We start from the raw sequence: 18295 nt of genomic DNA, 5'->3' as shown, positions 1-18295 counted from the left end.
TAACAGGAAGAGAGCATTAAGTCAGCAGCTAATTAATATAATAATGTGATTGGCTAATATAGATAAGCATATAAGCGTAACGATATGGATATGGAGTTGACTATATAGAGAGCGTAACTCTTAATTAGTTATTCAGCTGCAGGTTGTATCTCAATACGCCCCCTCAATCTGGAGCAGACTAATTGCAGAATGGTGTTGCAGCTTGCCGAGAGGTTTAGTGAGCACATCTGCAGGGTTGTTATGAGTTTCTACGTATTTGTAGGTAATGTCATTTTGCTCCTTTACAAAGTGGTAGCGGATATTTATGTGTTTAGTACGATTATGATGCTCTGCATTGTTGTCAGCTATAGCAATCGTGCCCTGATCGTCGCAATATATGATTGTCGGCGTAGGGATTGTTATGTGTAGCGATGCACAGAGGCTTCGTAGGTAAAGTATCTCCTTCGTACCGGACCAGGTGCTTGACTGCTGCAACATGCTTCATACTCGGCTTATCTAGGTATTGTGATAGTTTGGATATAGTCCAAGATATATCTGGTCGTGTGGCACTCAAGTAGATTAGACTACCAACAGCTTGACGGTACGGAAACTTACTCGATAGGAAGGCTTGATATTCTTGATTGGTTGTCTTTTGTAGTTGTATGCTCTTTTCAGGGGGTGTACTTGCTGTTTTAGCATCTGTCAAGTTGAAGCGTTTCAAAATAGCTTCAGCGTATCTTTCTTGATTCATGTTGTAGTTGCCATCTTCAGTACGTTTGAAGTCGATACCAAGAAACCACTTTAGTTCTCCTCGGTCATCCATTTGGAATTTGCTGTATAAAGTTTGTTTGATAGAGTTTATAGTTTCTATGTTTTTGGCGGCGATTATTATGTCGTCTACCCAAAATAAGATTAGAGAGCTGTCGCCGGTAGTATGTTTGATGTATACGCACGAATCGGTTTTACTCGGTGTGTAGTCTTGAGATTTTAGGAAGTCTGTCAGCGTAGCATGCCAATTTCGTCCACTCTGTTTTAGTCCGTAGAGCGACTTTTTAAGATGACATGTTAGATTAGATGTTTACTGTCGTCAGTCTGTTCGTACCCGGTTGGTTGCTCAACGTAAATGTCTTTATCGATGGGAGCATTGAGGTAAGCTCCTTTGACATCCATTTGATGTAGCTGTAGCCTGTCATTAACAGCCTTTTGTAGCAGTATACGGATTGACCTCATGAGTGTAGTAGGCGAATATGTATTGTCATAATCGATCTCTGCTTGTTGCGAGTAACCTTTGGCGACTTATCTAGCTTTGTATTGTACTTCATCAGCTACTGTACTTTGTTTGAGTGTATACACCCATTTGCCTTTTGTTTCAGTACAATCTTTCGGTAGCGGTTTTATGTCCCATGTGTCATTATTTGTCAGAGTTGTCATCTCTTTGTCCATAGCTGCTTTCCATTTTGAAGAATCTTCTGAGCTTACTGCTTCATCATAGGTTTTAGGTATAAACGGTATAGCAGCATATGCATAATCTACTGAAGTCGTCAGCTGGTAATCTGTTAGATATGTAGGTGGCTTTCTTTCATGGCTAGATCGACGAGGCGTCTCGGTATTTTCTGTACTGTTTGGAGTTGTAGTTTCGGTGTCGTTTACTACTGCTTGCTTAATGCCTTTTCGTTGTAGTAGTAGCGGGTCGTCGGTACCATAGTCATCAGTCAGGGGTTGTGTGTCAGCTGTGTTGTTGTCGGGGAGTCGTCTGTACACGTGTACATTTCTCGACGTTAGAATTCTACTGGTTTGTGTATCAAGGATATAGTGACTTTGATTTCTTAGATTAATACCTAGGTAGATACCTTCCTGTCCTCTAGGCTGTAGTTTTTGCTTGTGTCCTTCTGTGTAGAATGCGCATGATGAACCAAAGTCATGTAGTTTGGTCATATCAGGCTTGATGTTTGTAAATAGTTTGTAAGCAGTCGATTTAGTTCTCCTTTGATACGATCGGTTTCTTATATATACAGCATGGCGTACGGCGTATGACCAGTACGTTTTCGGTAATGTAGTTTCTGTGATCGAACGGCGTGACATTTCTAAAATAGTACGTTAGGAACGTTCAGACTTTCCATTTTGGTACGGTGAGTACAGTGTCGTAGTCGTTTGTTTAATACCTCTCTCGGTAAGGATAGATTGAAAGTCACTGCTGAGATACTCACTACCGTTGTCATTGTGTAATTCGAGTACAGTTCCAATCGGTGCAACGTCGGCTAGAAACGTCTTTAGTGCTGTGCTGGCTTCATCTTTTGAGCGTATTGCATATACAAACAGCATACTAGAAAACTCGTCTACAAAGTTTATAATATATCTGTACCCTTCCTTCGATACCGGGTCGATAGGTCCACATATATCGGTATGTACACGTTGTAACGGCTTTGTGGCATGTATTGGTGGGTCATCATTTGACTTAGGTTGCTTTGTTAATTTGTTTTTTTTGCATGTTTGACAAGAGTTCATGTGTTTCTTAGGCGGTGCTATTTTCATTCCACGGGTTACATGCTGTAGCTGCTGTATATCTTCGTAGTTTGTATGCCTCAATGTCGTATGCCACTCTTCTATTGTACGGGTATTGTATATCAAGTCGTGCTTGTTACTAATGTCATCAGTTTGCAGGAAATACAGCTGACCTTGTTTGACAACGTTGAAGTTAGTGCTTCTGGAGGTGAGATAAGCTATATCTTTCGCAAATGTAACTTGCGCTCCTGCTTCGGTGGCGGCACGGACGGAGAACAGACTTGTAGGAAACGTCGGTGCTAGCAATTCATTTTTAAGTGTAATTTTAGTCGGATCGTTTTCTGAGTCATATATTACAAATTCTGCATTTCCTCTCTTTATGGCGAGTTCGTTACTGCGACGGCCATCGGCGAGCTGTATGTAATGTTTATTCGAGTCGAACGTGTCGTTATATGTAGTAAAGCGTGTGGCGTCGTTTACGATATGACACGTAGCTCCACAGTCGACCAGCAAGCTATTGTAGAAATTGTCTGTATGTTTGCCGGTGTTAGTTATATTATCTGCATGTGTTGTAGGGTTACAGTTGACGGTAAAGCTAAATGTTGATGTCGATGCACTGGCTGAAGTGTGTTGGTAGCGGTCGGTTTCCTTTTTCTTTTGGAAACATTCGAGTTCAACGTGACCAGGCCTTTTACAGTATTCACAAGCTAGTTTAGCCTTTGATCTGCACTCGCGTGCTCTGTGACCTGGTTTTGCACATGCCAGACATATATGTTTGTTATTGTGCGTAGGCGGTTTTGTTTTAGGCGCATAGTGATATTGTCTAGGTTTAGTACTAGCTGCCATGGCGGTTGATTGTGTTGTCGTATTACGGGCAGCTTCGGTGTTTACATGGTTACGGAGTGCAGCTTTGAATTCGGTTAAGGACTTTTTCTGGTCGGTTTGTGTATGCACAACGACGAACGAGTTGAAAGCTGTTGGCAAACCTTTTAAAAGCATAGCGATTATAAGATTGTCAGATATTGTTTCACCAGCTGAACCCAAACCAGTAGCAGCTTTTTTCGGCTCTAATTAAGTAATCGGTTACATCCTCAGTCTCTGTCATATGTATTGTAGTTAGCTCTTCATATAAAGTCATAATTCTAGGTTTTTTAGCACTAGCATAGTGTTGTCTGAGTAATAGCAAAGCTTTTCGCCCATCATCTTTGGCATCATTCATGATCAGTTGTAATGAACGTTCATCAATACTTTGGACAAGCTCTGCGTATGCTCCCCTGTTTTTGTCTGCAAATTCTGTGTCATCCTCTTCTCCTTCAGCGAGAGGTAGTATGGCTTTGTACATGCCTTTGTCGGTAGTGTATATATAGTTAGTGAAGCGTGTTTCCCATATAGCATATGATTCCATCTCTCCATCAAAGTGCAGGCGACTTCTGGGCCCATAACCTGTTGAGTGAGTGATTTTTCTGGTTTGTGTACTCATTCTGAGTAGAGATGATAAGAATCAGTGATGTAACATTGAGATTAGTATAACGTGTATTTATTTCTAGAACTATCGGCTCTTGCAATATAACAGGAAGAGAGCGTTAAGTCAGCAGCTAATTAATATAATAATGTGATTGGCTAATATAGATAAGCATATAAGCGTAATGATATGGATATGGAGTTGACTATATGGATATGGAGTTGACTATATGGAGAGCGTAACTCCTAATTAGTTAGTCAGCTGCAGGTTGTATCTCAATATTCACATTACCATTATTTGATATGAAAAGATTCACCATGTCTTACTCTGTTGTGTTGTAGGTGCAAAATATGTGGAAAGGTGATTACAAGCTCTTAAAAGCTCAAAAACGAACAGAAAATCGCAGCCACACGAGACCGCCGTAGTTTGGATTCCCTTTCCAAAACGACTCAAATGTGATGTAGTTGTGAGAGATGGTTTCTGTTTACACTTTCTTGCAACCTTATTCGTCGAAATATTTTCACAAATATACTTCATGCATTCAATAAAACTATGTCTATTGTTCTTACGCGTCTATTTTATCGGCATCGTAATGCTGTCACTTTAGCACAGATATCTTATAACTTAACGTAAAAAATCGTTAAACTTTTTAACCTTAGCTCGAAGGAGTACATATTATTGTCTGATAATCATGACGAGCCTGTGGTCACCTGTGATAATCGAAAAGTGCTGCAAAAATTGTTTGCCAAGTATTTGGTCACATGATCAGATTACGACTTGACAATTGAATAATGCCGAAACAAAACTGTCAAGTAGCGAGCATCTATATTTGATACGGGGTCTTCGGTAAAACACGAAGTGTTTGTCATAAACTAGTACTACGATAAGTTTTATATTGAGCTTTGTATTGGCCTTTCAATTCACGTGAGAACATGCGCGACAAGACGATAACCAAATTTCTTGGTTACGTCATCGAAATAAAGAGATTCCAATTTACGGCGGTTTTTCGTTTTTGAGCTTTTAAAAGCTTGTAATCACAATTTCACATATTTGGCATTTACGACACAACAGAGTAAGACATGGTGAATCTTTTGATACCACATAACTGTAATGTGACTTTTGTTGCAAGTCAACCTTTAACAACACACAAAAAATCTAGAGCTTTGTCAACTGCGCCATGTTGTATAAATGTGTACACAGTACACTTACATGCATTGATGTGAAGAAGCCGAAGAGCCTCCGTCTTTCATTATACTTCTTTATATCCTCCCCACACTGTCTTATACTATCTAATCTACTAGCTTTATCCACTGGTTACATCACTGTAGAATGAGCCCGTCTGTGAATTGACATATAGTCGTATAGCTCATATGCCAACTGTGAACTAAAGAGGCTTGCTACACGCTGTGAACTAGAGCTACTCTAATTCAGTGGGTTCTTTAACAAGTCGTTACTTATCAGGAGACAAAACAAACACGTCCTAACTTACTGAGCTTCAAGCCGTAAGCGAGTCACTAGAAGATCCCTTCTCCCGGTCTCGCGCTTTTCTCCTTACCTCCGGTCAAGCCGGAGTTGTAGCGAGCCGATAATATCACATCCTCCTTTGTTTGATGGAAGCGACTTTCTCACAGGGGATCTTCATCTAGATTCTGGGAGATCCCGTGAGGTCTAGTCCTCTGCAGCCTGTATAGCTTGTAGGCGACTACTTGCTGGTCTTCTGCACTCTCAAGTGCACATGGGTAAACGTGGGTTTCCCCCAGAGTCTGGTGTCTCTGTGAGTAGAGCCTGGTAATTCTACTTTGCTTCTAGGGCGCTTCGGTACTCCGGGTATCCTTGGAAACGCGAGGTTTAGGAAAAGGAGTCTGGGAACTCCTTTAAAAGGGTTGAGAGTCTAGGATCTCTCTCATCTCTCCAAGACCTTCCAGATCTCTCCGAGAGTCTGGAATCTCTCCGACGTGACTTCCCACCTTGTGACGATCACACCGCGCTTTCTCCTGGACCGAGCAACAGGTCCTCGTTGGCAGTGTTCATGTATTCTCTCTCTCCCGCCCAGTCTCCTTCTAGAGAAAGGTCTCTGGCTGTGTTGGTTGGTTCAGCGCGGTCTCCTGTGGACAGGTTTCCGGCCGAAGTCGCCTGTTCAGCACGGCCTCCTGCAAGCAGGTATCCGGCTACAGTCAACTGTTCAGCACGGTCTCCTGCAAGCAGGTATCCGGCTACAGTCACCTGTTCACCACAATCTCCTGTAGTGTGGTCTGTGGCTGGTGACGCCCCACTGTCTCCCTCCAAAAGAAGACCTTCGTTCTCGTGGTGGTCTCTCTCGTCGCCCGAGTCTCCACCTAATGCCATACTGCTGTCCCTAGCGGAGATGGTGGTGGCAAGACGGTAGCAGCATGTTTTCTCTGAGATTTCGGGGTATGGGGAGCTGCCCGAGAACCAGGGGAGTTGGCTGAAGCAAAAATCTCCCTGAGGACGAACTTTCTCATACTCTTGTTTTACAGCACGGAGCTCTTTCTCTCGTCTCTCAAGCTCCTTCGGTTCAGCCTCGCACCATCTACCTAGTGTGGCCCACTGTTCTCTGAGGGCCCACAACTCTCCCTCAAAATCAGTCTGCTAGTCAACTGAGTTTCGGTTGGAAACTATCCGAACATTCTTATAAATACAGCGGTCTTTCCTTGACTGGAAGGGACACTCGCTTTCAGCATGATACTTGCCATCACATATACGACATCGGCTTGGCCTGTCGCACTCACCCGCCATGTGCCCAAGTTTTTTACAATTATTGCATCTAACACGGGGGCAGGTTTTCACAAAGTGATCTGTTGAGCCACACTCATAGCAGCTGTCATTCCTTCTCCGGTATGAAGAGCCATGACGCTTTCCCCAATGACTATTCCTGTATGCATGGTCTTTGGAGCCATCTGAATCACTGCTAAGACTGTAACAGTGCCAGCGATAGCATGTTCCATGACTACCTTCACAGCTGCTAGAGCCATGCCTGTAGCCATTATGATGCCCATGGCGTTCTTGACTACTCTCACGGCTGCTAGAATCGCGTCTGTAGTCATCATAACACCCATTGCATCCTCGAGCCTTGTAACTATCACTACTATCTCTATTCTTTCGACGACAGTCTCGGACCTCTCGCCGTTCTACCTCACCAACCTCCTGTTTGACACACAGCTGTCCAGTAGCCCCCACGCTTGCAGCCTTCGAAGAGGTACTAGCCCCTGGGATTGGCTTTATGGCTTCCGGTGTCGCACTAGGTTGAGCAAAAGCAGGTCGATTAAAACTAGGCTCTGCCGTGAGCATATTTGAGGCCTCTTGCACTACATTTCTGGTCCAGAGAAGGTTTCTAAACCTCTCCCAATCCAGATTATTTTGGGCCATCAAATCTCTACTCAATCTTGTGTCCCATAGTCCATTCACGGCAATGACCAAAGCAAAGCTCCTCCGTGAATCATCAGTCATGCCAAAATCAAGCTGCCTACTAAGCCGCTCTACTCTAAGGAGAAAATCTCTGTCGTCTTCTCCTGCAAGTTGTTTCGCAGAAACAAACTTTTGGGTCTTGACGTAAACGTTCTCCTTTCTTTCATAATGCCCTCTCAGCAGGTCCCAAGCCTGGTTGAAAGTTGAGTCTGGGTTATTAGACTCAAATCCCAACGATCTTAGGGTTTCCCTACCCTCTTGGCCTATGGCTTTTAAGAGTGCTAGTAATTGAGCCCTAGGAGTGAAGTTGGGGACCACGACGGCCTCCCCCTCCACCATAGCCTCACTATCCCCCATCTCAAAGTCCTTCATTTCAATACATAGGGTAAATTCTTCGCTAAACTTTTTCCAGCTACCGAATACATCAGTAGCCAAAATCTCTAGCGCAGGCAAGCTAGCAAAAATATTTGCACCCACCCTTCTTCCAGCCATTATTCTATATTAATTTGAAAGAATTAAATAGAATTCACTGAACAGAAATAATAACGGAACATTCAATTGAAATCCGTTCGTGTATCTATTGGTAGTCACCACACCTCAATGCACCTCGCCGAGCGTCTACACACTCCACAATTGTCCAACACAATTCAATATACTCACCTCGACTTATCACTGTATTATGGTATTAATTTAGCACTACACTATCGTATTAATCTATCACTACACTATCGTATCAACTTATTACTACACTATCAAATTACCATATCACTCCACTATCGTATTATTTTACCACCACACTATCGTATCAACTTATCACTACACTATCGTATTGTGATGGAAACGTTATGTTGCCATCCCCTTTTTCTTTATATCATTTGGAGTTGTGCTCCCTTTTTCATTTGTGTAACCACGCCCCTAAAGGAGGCTGGCCTTTGCTACCTTATTTGCATAATTGAATGTATTTAAGGCAGAGCCTCGGCTCTTTTATGTTGTTCAAATATATGCATTGCATTTGGAACCATACTTCTTCTGTTACCTTGAGCGATAGCAGAACCACACTAAGCATATAGCTAACTCCAAAGACCTAGTCTATGGACTGTGCTGTGGTGATAAATTCATAGAAGCATCGTCGACCCCGTCGACCTCCGGTCGACCTTGTCGACCTGGTACAAAACCCACTCTGGGAGCTATCCCTTGTGCAAGGTGGTTGATGTTGACCGGTGGTGTAAGTCGACCTAGTCGCCTCCGCGTGTTGGTCACGGGCAACCCGCACACAGCCCCTGTGAAGGGTGAATGCAGACCGGTAGAATAAGCCGACCTAGTCGCCTCTACGTGTTGGTCGCAGGATCCAACACAGTATTACTTCTCTCCTGAAAGTAAGCACTCGTGGTACCATGTGAACTAGAGCTACTCTAGTTCAATGGGTTCTTTAACAAGTCGTTACTTATCAGAAGACAAAACAAACACGTCCTAACTTACTGAGCTTCAAGCCGTAAGCGAGTCACTAGAAGATCCCTTCTCCCCGTCTCGCGCTTTTCTCCTTACCTCCGGTCAAGCCGGAGTTGTAGCGAGCCGATAATATCACACACGCCTGCTAAAGCACTGGTGTCAAAAGTGACTTCGATCTTTTTGACTTTCTGGGCGGCTTTGTCGGTGACGGACTGTTCATTTGCATTCCGTAAACCGCTGGAAACAAATATTACTAGCGATTCCGATGATCACATTTTTAATGCGTAGTATTCAAACAGAGTTCACTGTAATTGCTTGCATTCCTATGGGGTTTATCGCTATTTTAGCATATTTATAAATGGCTGCCTCAACACCTGTACAATCCAACGTGTTAGGTGAGAATATTTGTTATTTTGAATTTAAATTATCAATTTAATAAAACTATCCTCTAGCTTTTGAGCGATTACTTACGGGCTCTCACAATGACAAAGACGGCCGATGTTTTAGCGCAATAGACGCGTGACAAAGTGGTTATATATATTTGTGATACTTTTAGTTTGTGTACCAAAGTATAAAGGTTTGGTAACTTGTGTCAGATTATATTTTATACGAAATCAAAATGTCAAATGCTTGAGCTTGTTGTGTAGAAGTATTAGCAAAAGTAGATAGCATAATGGAGAAACGCCTAAACACCGAAGATGTACGCAATATTACAATGAACATGACACCTAATACATCAGAGGATCAGCAATAAAAACAGTGATCATATACTCATATACAAGCAACTTAGAAACCTTTAGTGGAAGTAGCCCATGAGGAAAGAAAGAGGCATCAATTGATATGCCAGAAAACCATTAAAAAGAGACTCTACCGGGCACAACCAAAACAATTGGAGTTAGTCATCATTTCCAGTCAGTAAACTTCCATGACGTACTTAAGACAAGTCCAGTCATTTGCTAACCCTTTGCAACATAGAACAGAACTTGAGGGCCTCAACACTTTCTCACAGGCAAACAGAGACATCTATTAAAGAGAACACCTCCAACAGCTCAGCATCTCTCTCTCTCTCTTCCCAAGGGCTTGTTGAGGCTCCCTTTTCCCCCTGCCTGCTGAGACGCATTACTGTGCCTGTAGAAACCCCCTCTCTTTTCCCTCTGCCTGTGGAGCCTCTCCTACCCCTGCCTACGGAGCCGCCCCTACCCATGCCTTTTTTACTTCACTATCTCAAATGTCGATAGTCTCAAAGCCTCTATATCTAAGGACGGCCATGACTATTGTTTGACTGTCGAAACTTGCAGCTATACAGGACGGAGCAAGCAAACATGGATGATCATTCGAGTAAGGGTGTAGGCCTATCTTTTCTTGGCTATTTTAACCTTTTGTCATTAATATTATTGTTTAAAATTTTGTTAACTATGTATTTTAATTGTTTGACTTAGAGAATAAAGAATTAACTTTTACTGGTAAATATCAGAGTTGCTTACAGTAGGTTAACACCTTCTTTAGTACCTGAACTAGTAATAATCAAAACAAAATGCATGTCTTATTAACAGGTGGATGAGAGCTTAAAGAATAGAAATGTGAAAGTAAATATATCTACTTATACATACTATATATACTTGTATATCTACTTTCCTGGAGCCATGAAAGTAATATATCTACTAATCACACATTTTAGCACGCTAGATTTTTGCAAAGATCAATAACAATATGTATTCTATTGTAAACTAGCATAGTCAAGATTACCATTAAAAATGAAAACACTCTTTTGAAAGCATTATAAAGATACCATTCTATTTGGTTTCTAATTATCATTGTAATTCTAAAGTCTCTGATCTTTAGGAACTCGCAGGAATGAGAGAAAATTTTTGCTCGTATTTTCAGGGAAATATGACACCAAGACAGTCTAAAAGAGGAGAGCAGATTACACAACCCAAATTAGAGTTAATAAAATACAAGATAAAATTTGCAAATTAGCCAGAGACAAAGATTGCTGAGTTTTTTAATTATCATAGGTTATTCAACATTTGGAAGCTCTAACCAAGGTAAAAAGGAATGCGTCAATCAAAACTTGCCAAATGCCCAGTCAGCTTTCTAATGAGTTGCCTAAAATGTGGTTAAAGTTTTATTGGAACAAATTACACTTCTGAGTCAAGAGTGCAAAAAGAAGCTTCAAGAAAGATTAATAATTTAGTGGGCCAGGGAGACCAAAGGAGTAAAATTCACTACCCTTTTATTGCGCTAACATAGATTTATGCAGCTGGCCTGGAGAGCGCTTACAGAGACTATTCAGCCAGCAGGCTGTGGAGGTAAAGTGGGTGACGAGTGTCTCCCCTTTTTAATTATTTAGCAAAATAGAAAGACCAAATGAGTGATGTTTTGCCACTCTTCTACTGTCGTATCAACTGTTTATTTATTATTCACCAGGCCAGAGTGGTTAGACTTTTTGCAACTAAGGAATAAATAAAAATACTTTTTTGATTTTTACACAGGTTTCAAGGATAAACTTGACTGTCAGTATTTTACGAATATATGGATATATTTATAATTGTTCAAATACGTTGCCATATATATATATATTGCGATGCATTTGAACAATTTATATTCATTTTTGTGCCCGAGTGAGACTAAGTACTGTAATTTCAAAATAAAGACTGGGTCGATGCTTGAGATAGGCCAATCTATTTTTGATCAAATAATTACCCTGAATTCTCAGACACTTCAAGGTTGCATACAAATTAACAATTGACACCCCGCAAAGGCTATACAGTCATAATGGAAAGGATTTTGTATTCACAATATCTAGGTGCGGAAACAGTGCAAGTGAAGCAATAGAGGCAAGACAATTACCAAATTGGCAGCTAAGTGTATATATATAGATATATATATCTAGCATAAAACCTTTATTGGAATGCCATGGCTCTATTTTTCAATCGTTACCCTATAGGGGCGTTTCATTAGGGGTGATATTTAAATAGAGAGTGCTGCTGTATTTTTTTAGACAGCTCGTCACCATTTTGGGAAGCTAAATTTAACTTTTTCATGGGTGAAGCGAATGTCGCCTATATTTTGCACTCTCCGATACTCTCACTTCGATACAATAAATCTGCTTGCTGATTTCTCTCCAACTTATTATAGACCTCTAAATAAATATGCATTGAGAAGCTGAGAAATATCTGTACCAGTTAATATCTATTGCTTGCGACTAACCTATGATGGTCTTATAGCTTGATTTACACTTTGTTAGAGCTTTCAATTTTTTTTTCTGCTAAATTGAAGGTATATTTTCATTTTATAACCAAAGGGGTATATACCAACTATATTTAACAATCTATATAAATATTTCTCAAAGTCTGTCGTCTGTTTTCTGTCGTATGTCTTTCGGTATGTCCAGCTATTGCTATTAATATTTTGGAATAAAGAATCCATATCGCAGAAGATTTGATCTCGGACACTCTCAATCACCAGTCTGACGCCTTACCAATTCAACCGCACCAGCTTGATAGATTTGTTAGGCAATATATGTCGCTATATGGGAGCAAATCCGCTACAGATTTCCGTTAATACGCGGCGTGATGGCGTTATGTCAAGGAGAGAAGTAGCTCTTAGTAGTAAGCTTACTCAAATTATCCATTGGCAATCTTCTAGGCTAATAGCAAGTGGCTGGCAACTCTCATTACCTCTCATTGTTTTTAAGCTGATTTTTAATAGCCGGGCAACGCCGATTAGCACAGCTAGTGTTGCACAAAAGCTCATTGCACTCATTGATATGTTTGCCACAGTTTGCAACCAAATCTGGCTTTTCATGCGCAATGGAAGAGAAGTTATGAGCTTTGACCTATTGTAAGCCAAGTTTAGATGATCGCAATGATGCTATCAAATGATATGCCACAAATCTGCAAAATTATAAGTTTTGCAGTAATAATCTATCAAATGCTACAAACATTATTCAAAAGCAAGTAGCATAAACAAATCATGTTCATCATACATGCAGAACAAAAATTAACATTTTTGATACAAAAATATTTGCATAGTTTGCTCAGCCAGTTACATTCTGATTTTTGCTTCAGTTTGGAACTATTTCATCTTCAGGCTTTTCAATACCTTCTACAGTGTCTGCTGACCTCAACCTTTCTCTTGCACTGCTGAACTAGTTGACATTAGCGCCCAAATAATTCTTTTACCAGAGCAAAACATTGTTGCATTGCTCCTTGGAAAACTTTTTGCGAAAATAATGATAAAAATTTAGCCGCATGCATGCTAAGCACAAGTTTATAGCCTGAAAACAGTAGTACAGATTCCATCGTAATTGTAAACAATTTTTTACATATATCAAAGTATCAAGACGGCGTTAAACAGGGAACTGCTATTAACCTAATACAGCTATTAACTATTTCTATAGCATTGCTTTCAAAGTTTTAAAAACAAACTGTAAAGCTTTGAAGATAGAAAACGGATTTTGATATGAGCAGCAGCCACGAACAAATTAACTGTTAATGATGTAGCTGAGTCATTGTTAGTATGATTTTGTGGACACTTTTCTACTGATCACTTGCTACTATAGGTTTGTAAAGACCAAAGAATGTCAAGGTGGCGGTCAAATAAAGGTGGCATTCAATTAACGGGTGGCGCTCTATTTTTTAACCTTTCTTCTATAGTGGGGGTCAAATAGAAGTGGCGTTAAAGAGAGGTGGTATTCAATTAGAGGTTTTACACTATGTATATATATACACTATTTTGCTCATGTATTTGCTAAATTGGTAAAGGCTAATACTTTTCACGTGGGCAATTGTATTATCTCGAGTAGGAATAGCCTCTACATTCTCTCTTCGTCCGGTCAGACACAGTACCAAACAAAGACGCTACGATATCTCATTTTTACATTTGTACCAGTATCAAGGGGTACCAGTATCGTCGTATTCACAGTTTTGATGAGTAGCCTTTGCTGGAACAGTAACCTGTTTTATACACACACAGTTCTATGCACAAATTGGTATTATTAATTCAACATGTTCAGGATTTTTATTTTGTTTTCTCAGTTCGTATTAATTGTACCATTGCCAAATCATCTTTTTTTGTAATCGTAGCAAAACAGACTTGATTCAGCTATTACTTGCTAAGTATTTCACATTTACATTTAAACACTTTTGTAGTTGTTTTATTTTGTTCTTAACTTATTTAATTAATACCTGCACACAACATTTTCCTCATGATATGAAGTTTGAAAGTTACAGTTGTTTGACAAAGTTTGAAAACCTTTACAGTTGTTTTATTTTTTCTCTTAATTTATTTAAACTGAACAAAACACTTTTCTCATGATATGAAGTTTGAAAGTTAGAATGGTAACTGTTGTTATAAGGTAAATGAAAGTAAATTTTCTTTGCAAAGACTTCTATTGCCCGGGAAATGTCGGACATTCAACTAGTATATACAGTATATAAAGTTCTACAACGTATATTGATCACTTAGGAACTCTTTCAAATTATTGTGACGGACAATGGACCACAGTTGGTCTTTAAAGAGTTTGATGAGTTCTGTACCATGCATGGTATCAAGTACATCACGCCCCACTATTTTACCAAAAATCAAATGTTAACGCTGAAAGATTTGTCTTGTCTTTGAAGTGCTTTGTTGAAAAGAATTCTACTGGATGGGCAACTATAAGAGTAGCTTTTCAGAAGTTTGTAACGACATACAGATGTTTGCCACACCCATACTTGAAATGGAAATCACCAGCTGAAGTACTTCATGGCAGACAACCCAAGAACCCACTATTCGTATTGAAAATTTAATCAATCTAAACTTGAGGATAAACCTGAGATGTCTACAAAACCATTTCAGATTGTGTGAAATTCTTGCCTTCTTGGTACATGCAAGAAACTACAGTTCAGCATCAGAGTGGGTACCAGGGAAAGTCATCAACCATCTTGGCAATGTGATGTTTTGTTTACGAACCGACACGTGGGTGTTGTCTGTATGAAACTGACCGTCAGCGGTTTGTCACCAAACTGAGAATAGTGATTTGTAAACGGCTTGTTAACCAGTTGCAAGCAAGACAATAGCTGAACAGTAAAATAACCGATGACAACTTGTTATTAAAACACAAACATGGGCAACCAGCCCAACCAAACGTTTCAACATCTTCAGTGACAGATTAACAACACCTGAGGTGTAATAGAAGATGGCTGGAGTATTAAGATAGCTCTAAATCTTAACCTCCATTATCTTAACACAATTTTATGTTAATTAACGTTTAACACCAAATCGTGTTTTAAGTGTCGTATGTCTTTACATTTTATCACTGTTTCTACTCATGACTTGATGCAGGTGACATTCTGACTAATCAGTTTTATGCTTAGAGCAATTAGTGATTGTTGTTTGCATATTTACGCTAAGCCACACACATGGTTAGCCATGTGTGTTTCTGTTCATTGCACAGTTTGCTATAAAGTCTAGCTCACAGAATATACACATGGGCACTGCATACATAACAGTTGCATCTTTTGCAAGGTCTTTAATATATGTGACCTCTCACGTGAAATTCGACCAAAAGTCGGCATTCACTATCGTTAGTAATAGCTTCGAAGTTTGCATTAGGTTTATTGGGGAGCGCATGGCTATTTTGTTTATTATTTTACCCTAGACCAATCAGGGTGTGAGGAATTCATTTCTGAAGTCAAAAAATGATTTCATTGGCTCCTTATGCCGAAATTTTGCGATCGTAGTCGTTGCTATGCGATCGTGATGTCATCAAAATGGCGACTCGTGAAGATTCTAAAACTTCGAAAAACTTGTTTTATTCTGATGAATCTGAGAAACTTGGCAAATTGCTCGATGAAATTGATGCTGAATATGGAGAAACAATGTCTAGAGATCCAGATTTTTATGTTACTGATGACCTGCAAGCTCGGGTGCCCGATTTTAATGACGATGAAGAAGACGATGTTGAACCTACCAAAGGATTAACTGTTATTCACTCGTATAGTACTCTGGTTATTGACTCAAAATCACCTGCTGCCAGCTTACCAACTTATCCTATGGTGTCTGATGAACCTATTAGCTTCAGTTGCAAGTTTGACTGCATCAACAAATTTGATAGAACTCTGATTTTTAGTCAGCTGACTTACAATAAAGGATATTCAAAGACAGTTAGATTTGGTTATCATGGGCCGAATTTTTGCTTGTGTGGATGATGGGAACACCACAAAACCTTTCGAGCATAAGGAGAAGATCAGAAGGTCAAGATGCAACTTTAAATATCATAGTGAGTCTTATTGAATTTTTTATGATCTACCCTGTTTATTTTTGGTAGTAATAGTATAGGTGTAGTAGCCTACTAGTTGCTGGACCAGTGTATGCCTCCCTGAGTCACATAAAATTACATCATACAATACATGACTCAGTGATCAGTTGTACTCACTGGCCTGAGTTAGGTGTGTTTTCACTCATAATTGATTGCCAGTTGCCACATGTGGCATGTGGCAATAAGTCATGTATGACTTATTCAATGTGTCAATGCTTGTGTGTTTATTTTTTTGCCTGCTGACATTAACCCTATGGCAAGAGCAATCAATCCCTTCATCACACGATCACTAGGCCACTAAGTCTATTACTCGTAAAAATGTCTCAGAGTCAGAATCCGTTGCCAATCACCTCAATAGCTCATTCTTTAGATTTTTTCTAAATTAATTAGGAATTAAAGGAAATTCTAAATTAAAGGAATTTAAAGGAATTTAAGAATTTAATTCTGATTTAAAGGAATTAAGAGCTTTCACAAGTTTTCATTCAGCCAAGCTTACCCCGGTACGATGACAGGTTATTCTCATAGATTGTTGTGTGTACTGTTTGCTAACCATGCTACCAGGGTCACTTTGATGCACAGCCATGTTTTGTTTTGTTTAGGAAAAGTAAAAGTTCAGACGTATCTAGATTCCCCTGCCATGATGTATGATGTAAGACTCGAAGGTATCAATGGACTGCCGAATGTGATAAAACCTGAAGGTTTAGACTATGACCGCCAAGAATACTTGCATACTAACATTCGAGAATTTTGCCGTTTTGGCACTAAGGGTTTAGTTTGCCCGAAGCCTCATGGTAAAAGACGTAAAGCGTGACCATAGCATGAATTTTAGCATTTTTCTGAGTCAGATGTGAATAGGAATGTAATCGTGGTTTTGGGTCTGATACCCCTTGTGTTTTTTACACTCACTGTTTTGGCAAAATAAACCTCAGTATGGATTTCAGATGTGATGTTAAATCCTGAAGCCTATCAGTTAGTGGGGATATACCTAGGAGCTTCTCATCTTATTGCTAATGTGCGGTTAGTGTAAAGTACGGATGCATAAAAATGTCCAATTTTTTTTCAATTTGAGAGCAGGGTTTACCAGTCTTTTGTTATCCTGACCTTAAAATGGTGTACACCAGCTGTTTCAGCATGCTTACTTATCCTAGAGACCAAGTTTCACCTCAGTCAGTGAAATACAAATGGCTGTATCCAAGGAGAACCTAACGTAAACAACCTATTTCTGTGCGTCGCGTCTTTATTCACGATTTTCTCCGTTTCAGATTTTGAGAGTTTTGGCTGACATGCTTTCCAAAAATTTGCAATATCTCATGAACTACTTAAGCTAACTCAAAAATTCAAAATGCTTTAAATTCTCCACAAAATTCTGCATCTGGCTGTGTTACTAACTCAAAATCTGAAAATCTCTCATTTTGGTTGATTTTCACATGAGAGGTCACATATATCAAGATTAGTGCTAGGCCGAACCTTGTGGAACTGAGGACATGTTAAGCTCTGGCAATGGAGTAGCTCTTGCAACTACAAATAGCATATCTTTGGTGGAAAAACCTTGAGTGAAGCTCACGATGTTAGGGTACATGTGATCACCACTGAGAAAGTCTTGTATCAATGGGCTGTGTCGAGTGTTTTTTTATTTTAACACCACCACATATAATCAAACTCCACTTCTAATTGTAACAATATTATAGAAAAGTACACCTTGTTATGTTATGTCGCTATTGTCTTTTTTTATCTCTGATGAGCATGAAGAACTTCATCAAAACTTTTATTTAGATATTGTCAAACTATGTGCTCAAGCATCATACATTATATGCTTGTCAACAAAATTGGTTAATAATTTGCTCCTTACATCCTTCTTAGCTTTAAGTAGCGTTGACCTTCTTCCACCAAAGAGGAAGTACTCCTCACTCTGTTGATAGATGCCCAAATATTTATACCAGACATAGGGAGACATCTTTCGCAGGCATGTTCCGTCTTCATCTATGTTCTGCTTCCATCTGCTAAAGAGTGTATAACTTCACTGACTCAAGATTGATGAAACGCAAGCCAGAATTTTATTTCAAGCTCATTGGCCGCATATAACAATGGCTCTAAATTATGAAAACAGACTGCTCATAAGATCTATATAAATCGTTAGTTTTTACCATTTCTTTTCTCATTAATTCTAAGGGTTA

At 39.7% G+C, this 18295-nt stretch overlaps 2 protein-coding genes across 2 annotated transcripts in view; one reads left to right on the top strand and one right to left on the bottom strand.

Moving 5' to 3' along the window:
* Nucleotides 1-340: 340 nt before the first annotated feature.
* Nucleotides 341-802, bottom strand: LOC137405352 (uncharacterized). The gene has a single exon (XM_068091584.1). It carries the CDS (start codon nt 800-802, stop codon nt 341-343), a length of 462 nt encoding a protein of 153 aa, XP_067947685.1.
* An 8306-nt stretch (nt 803-9108) lies between these two features.
* The window catches only part of LOC137404375 (centrosomal protein of 85 kDa-like), a 30328-nt gene continuing 21141 nt past the window's right edge, over nt 9109-18295 (top strand). The window contains exon 1 of the mRNA XM_068090570.1: nt 9109-9213. Coding sequence (XP_067946671.1) covers nt 9177-9213 — 37 coding nt within the window. The 5' untranslated portion in view covers nt 9109-9176. The remainder of the gene's footprint in view (nt 9214-18295) is intronic.

This window comes from Watersipora subatra, chromosome 9 (genome assembly GCF_963576615.1).
Source record: "Watersipora subatra chromosome 9, tzWatSuba1.1, whole genome shotgun sequence".
Classification (NCBI taxonomy): domain Eukaryota; kingdom Metazoa; phylum Bryozoa; class Gymnolaemata; order Cheilostomatida; family Watersiporidae; genus Watersipora; species Watersipora subatra.
This window is presented reverse-complemented; position numbering and strand designations above follow the sequence as displayed.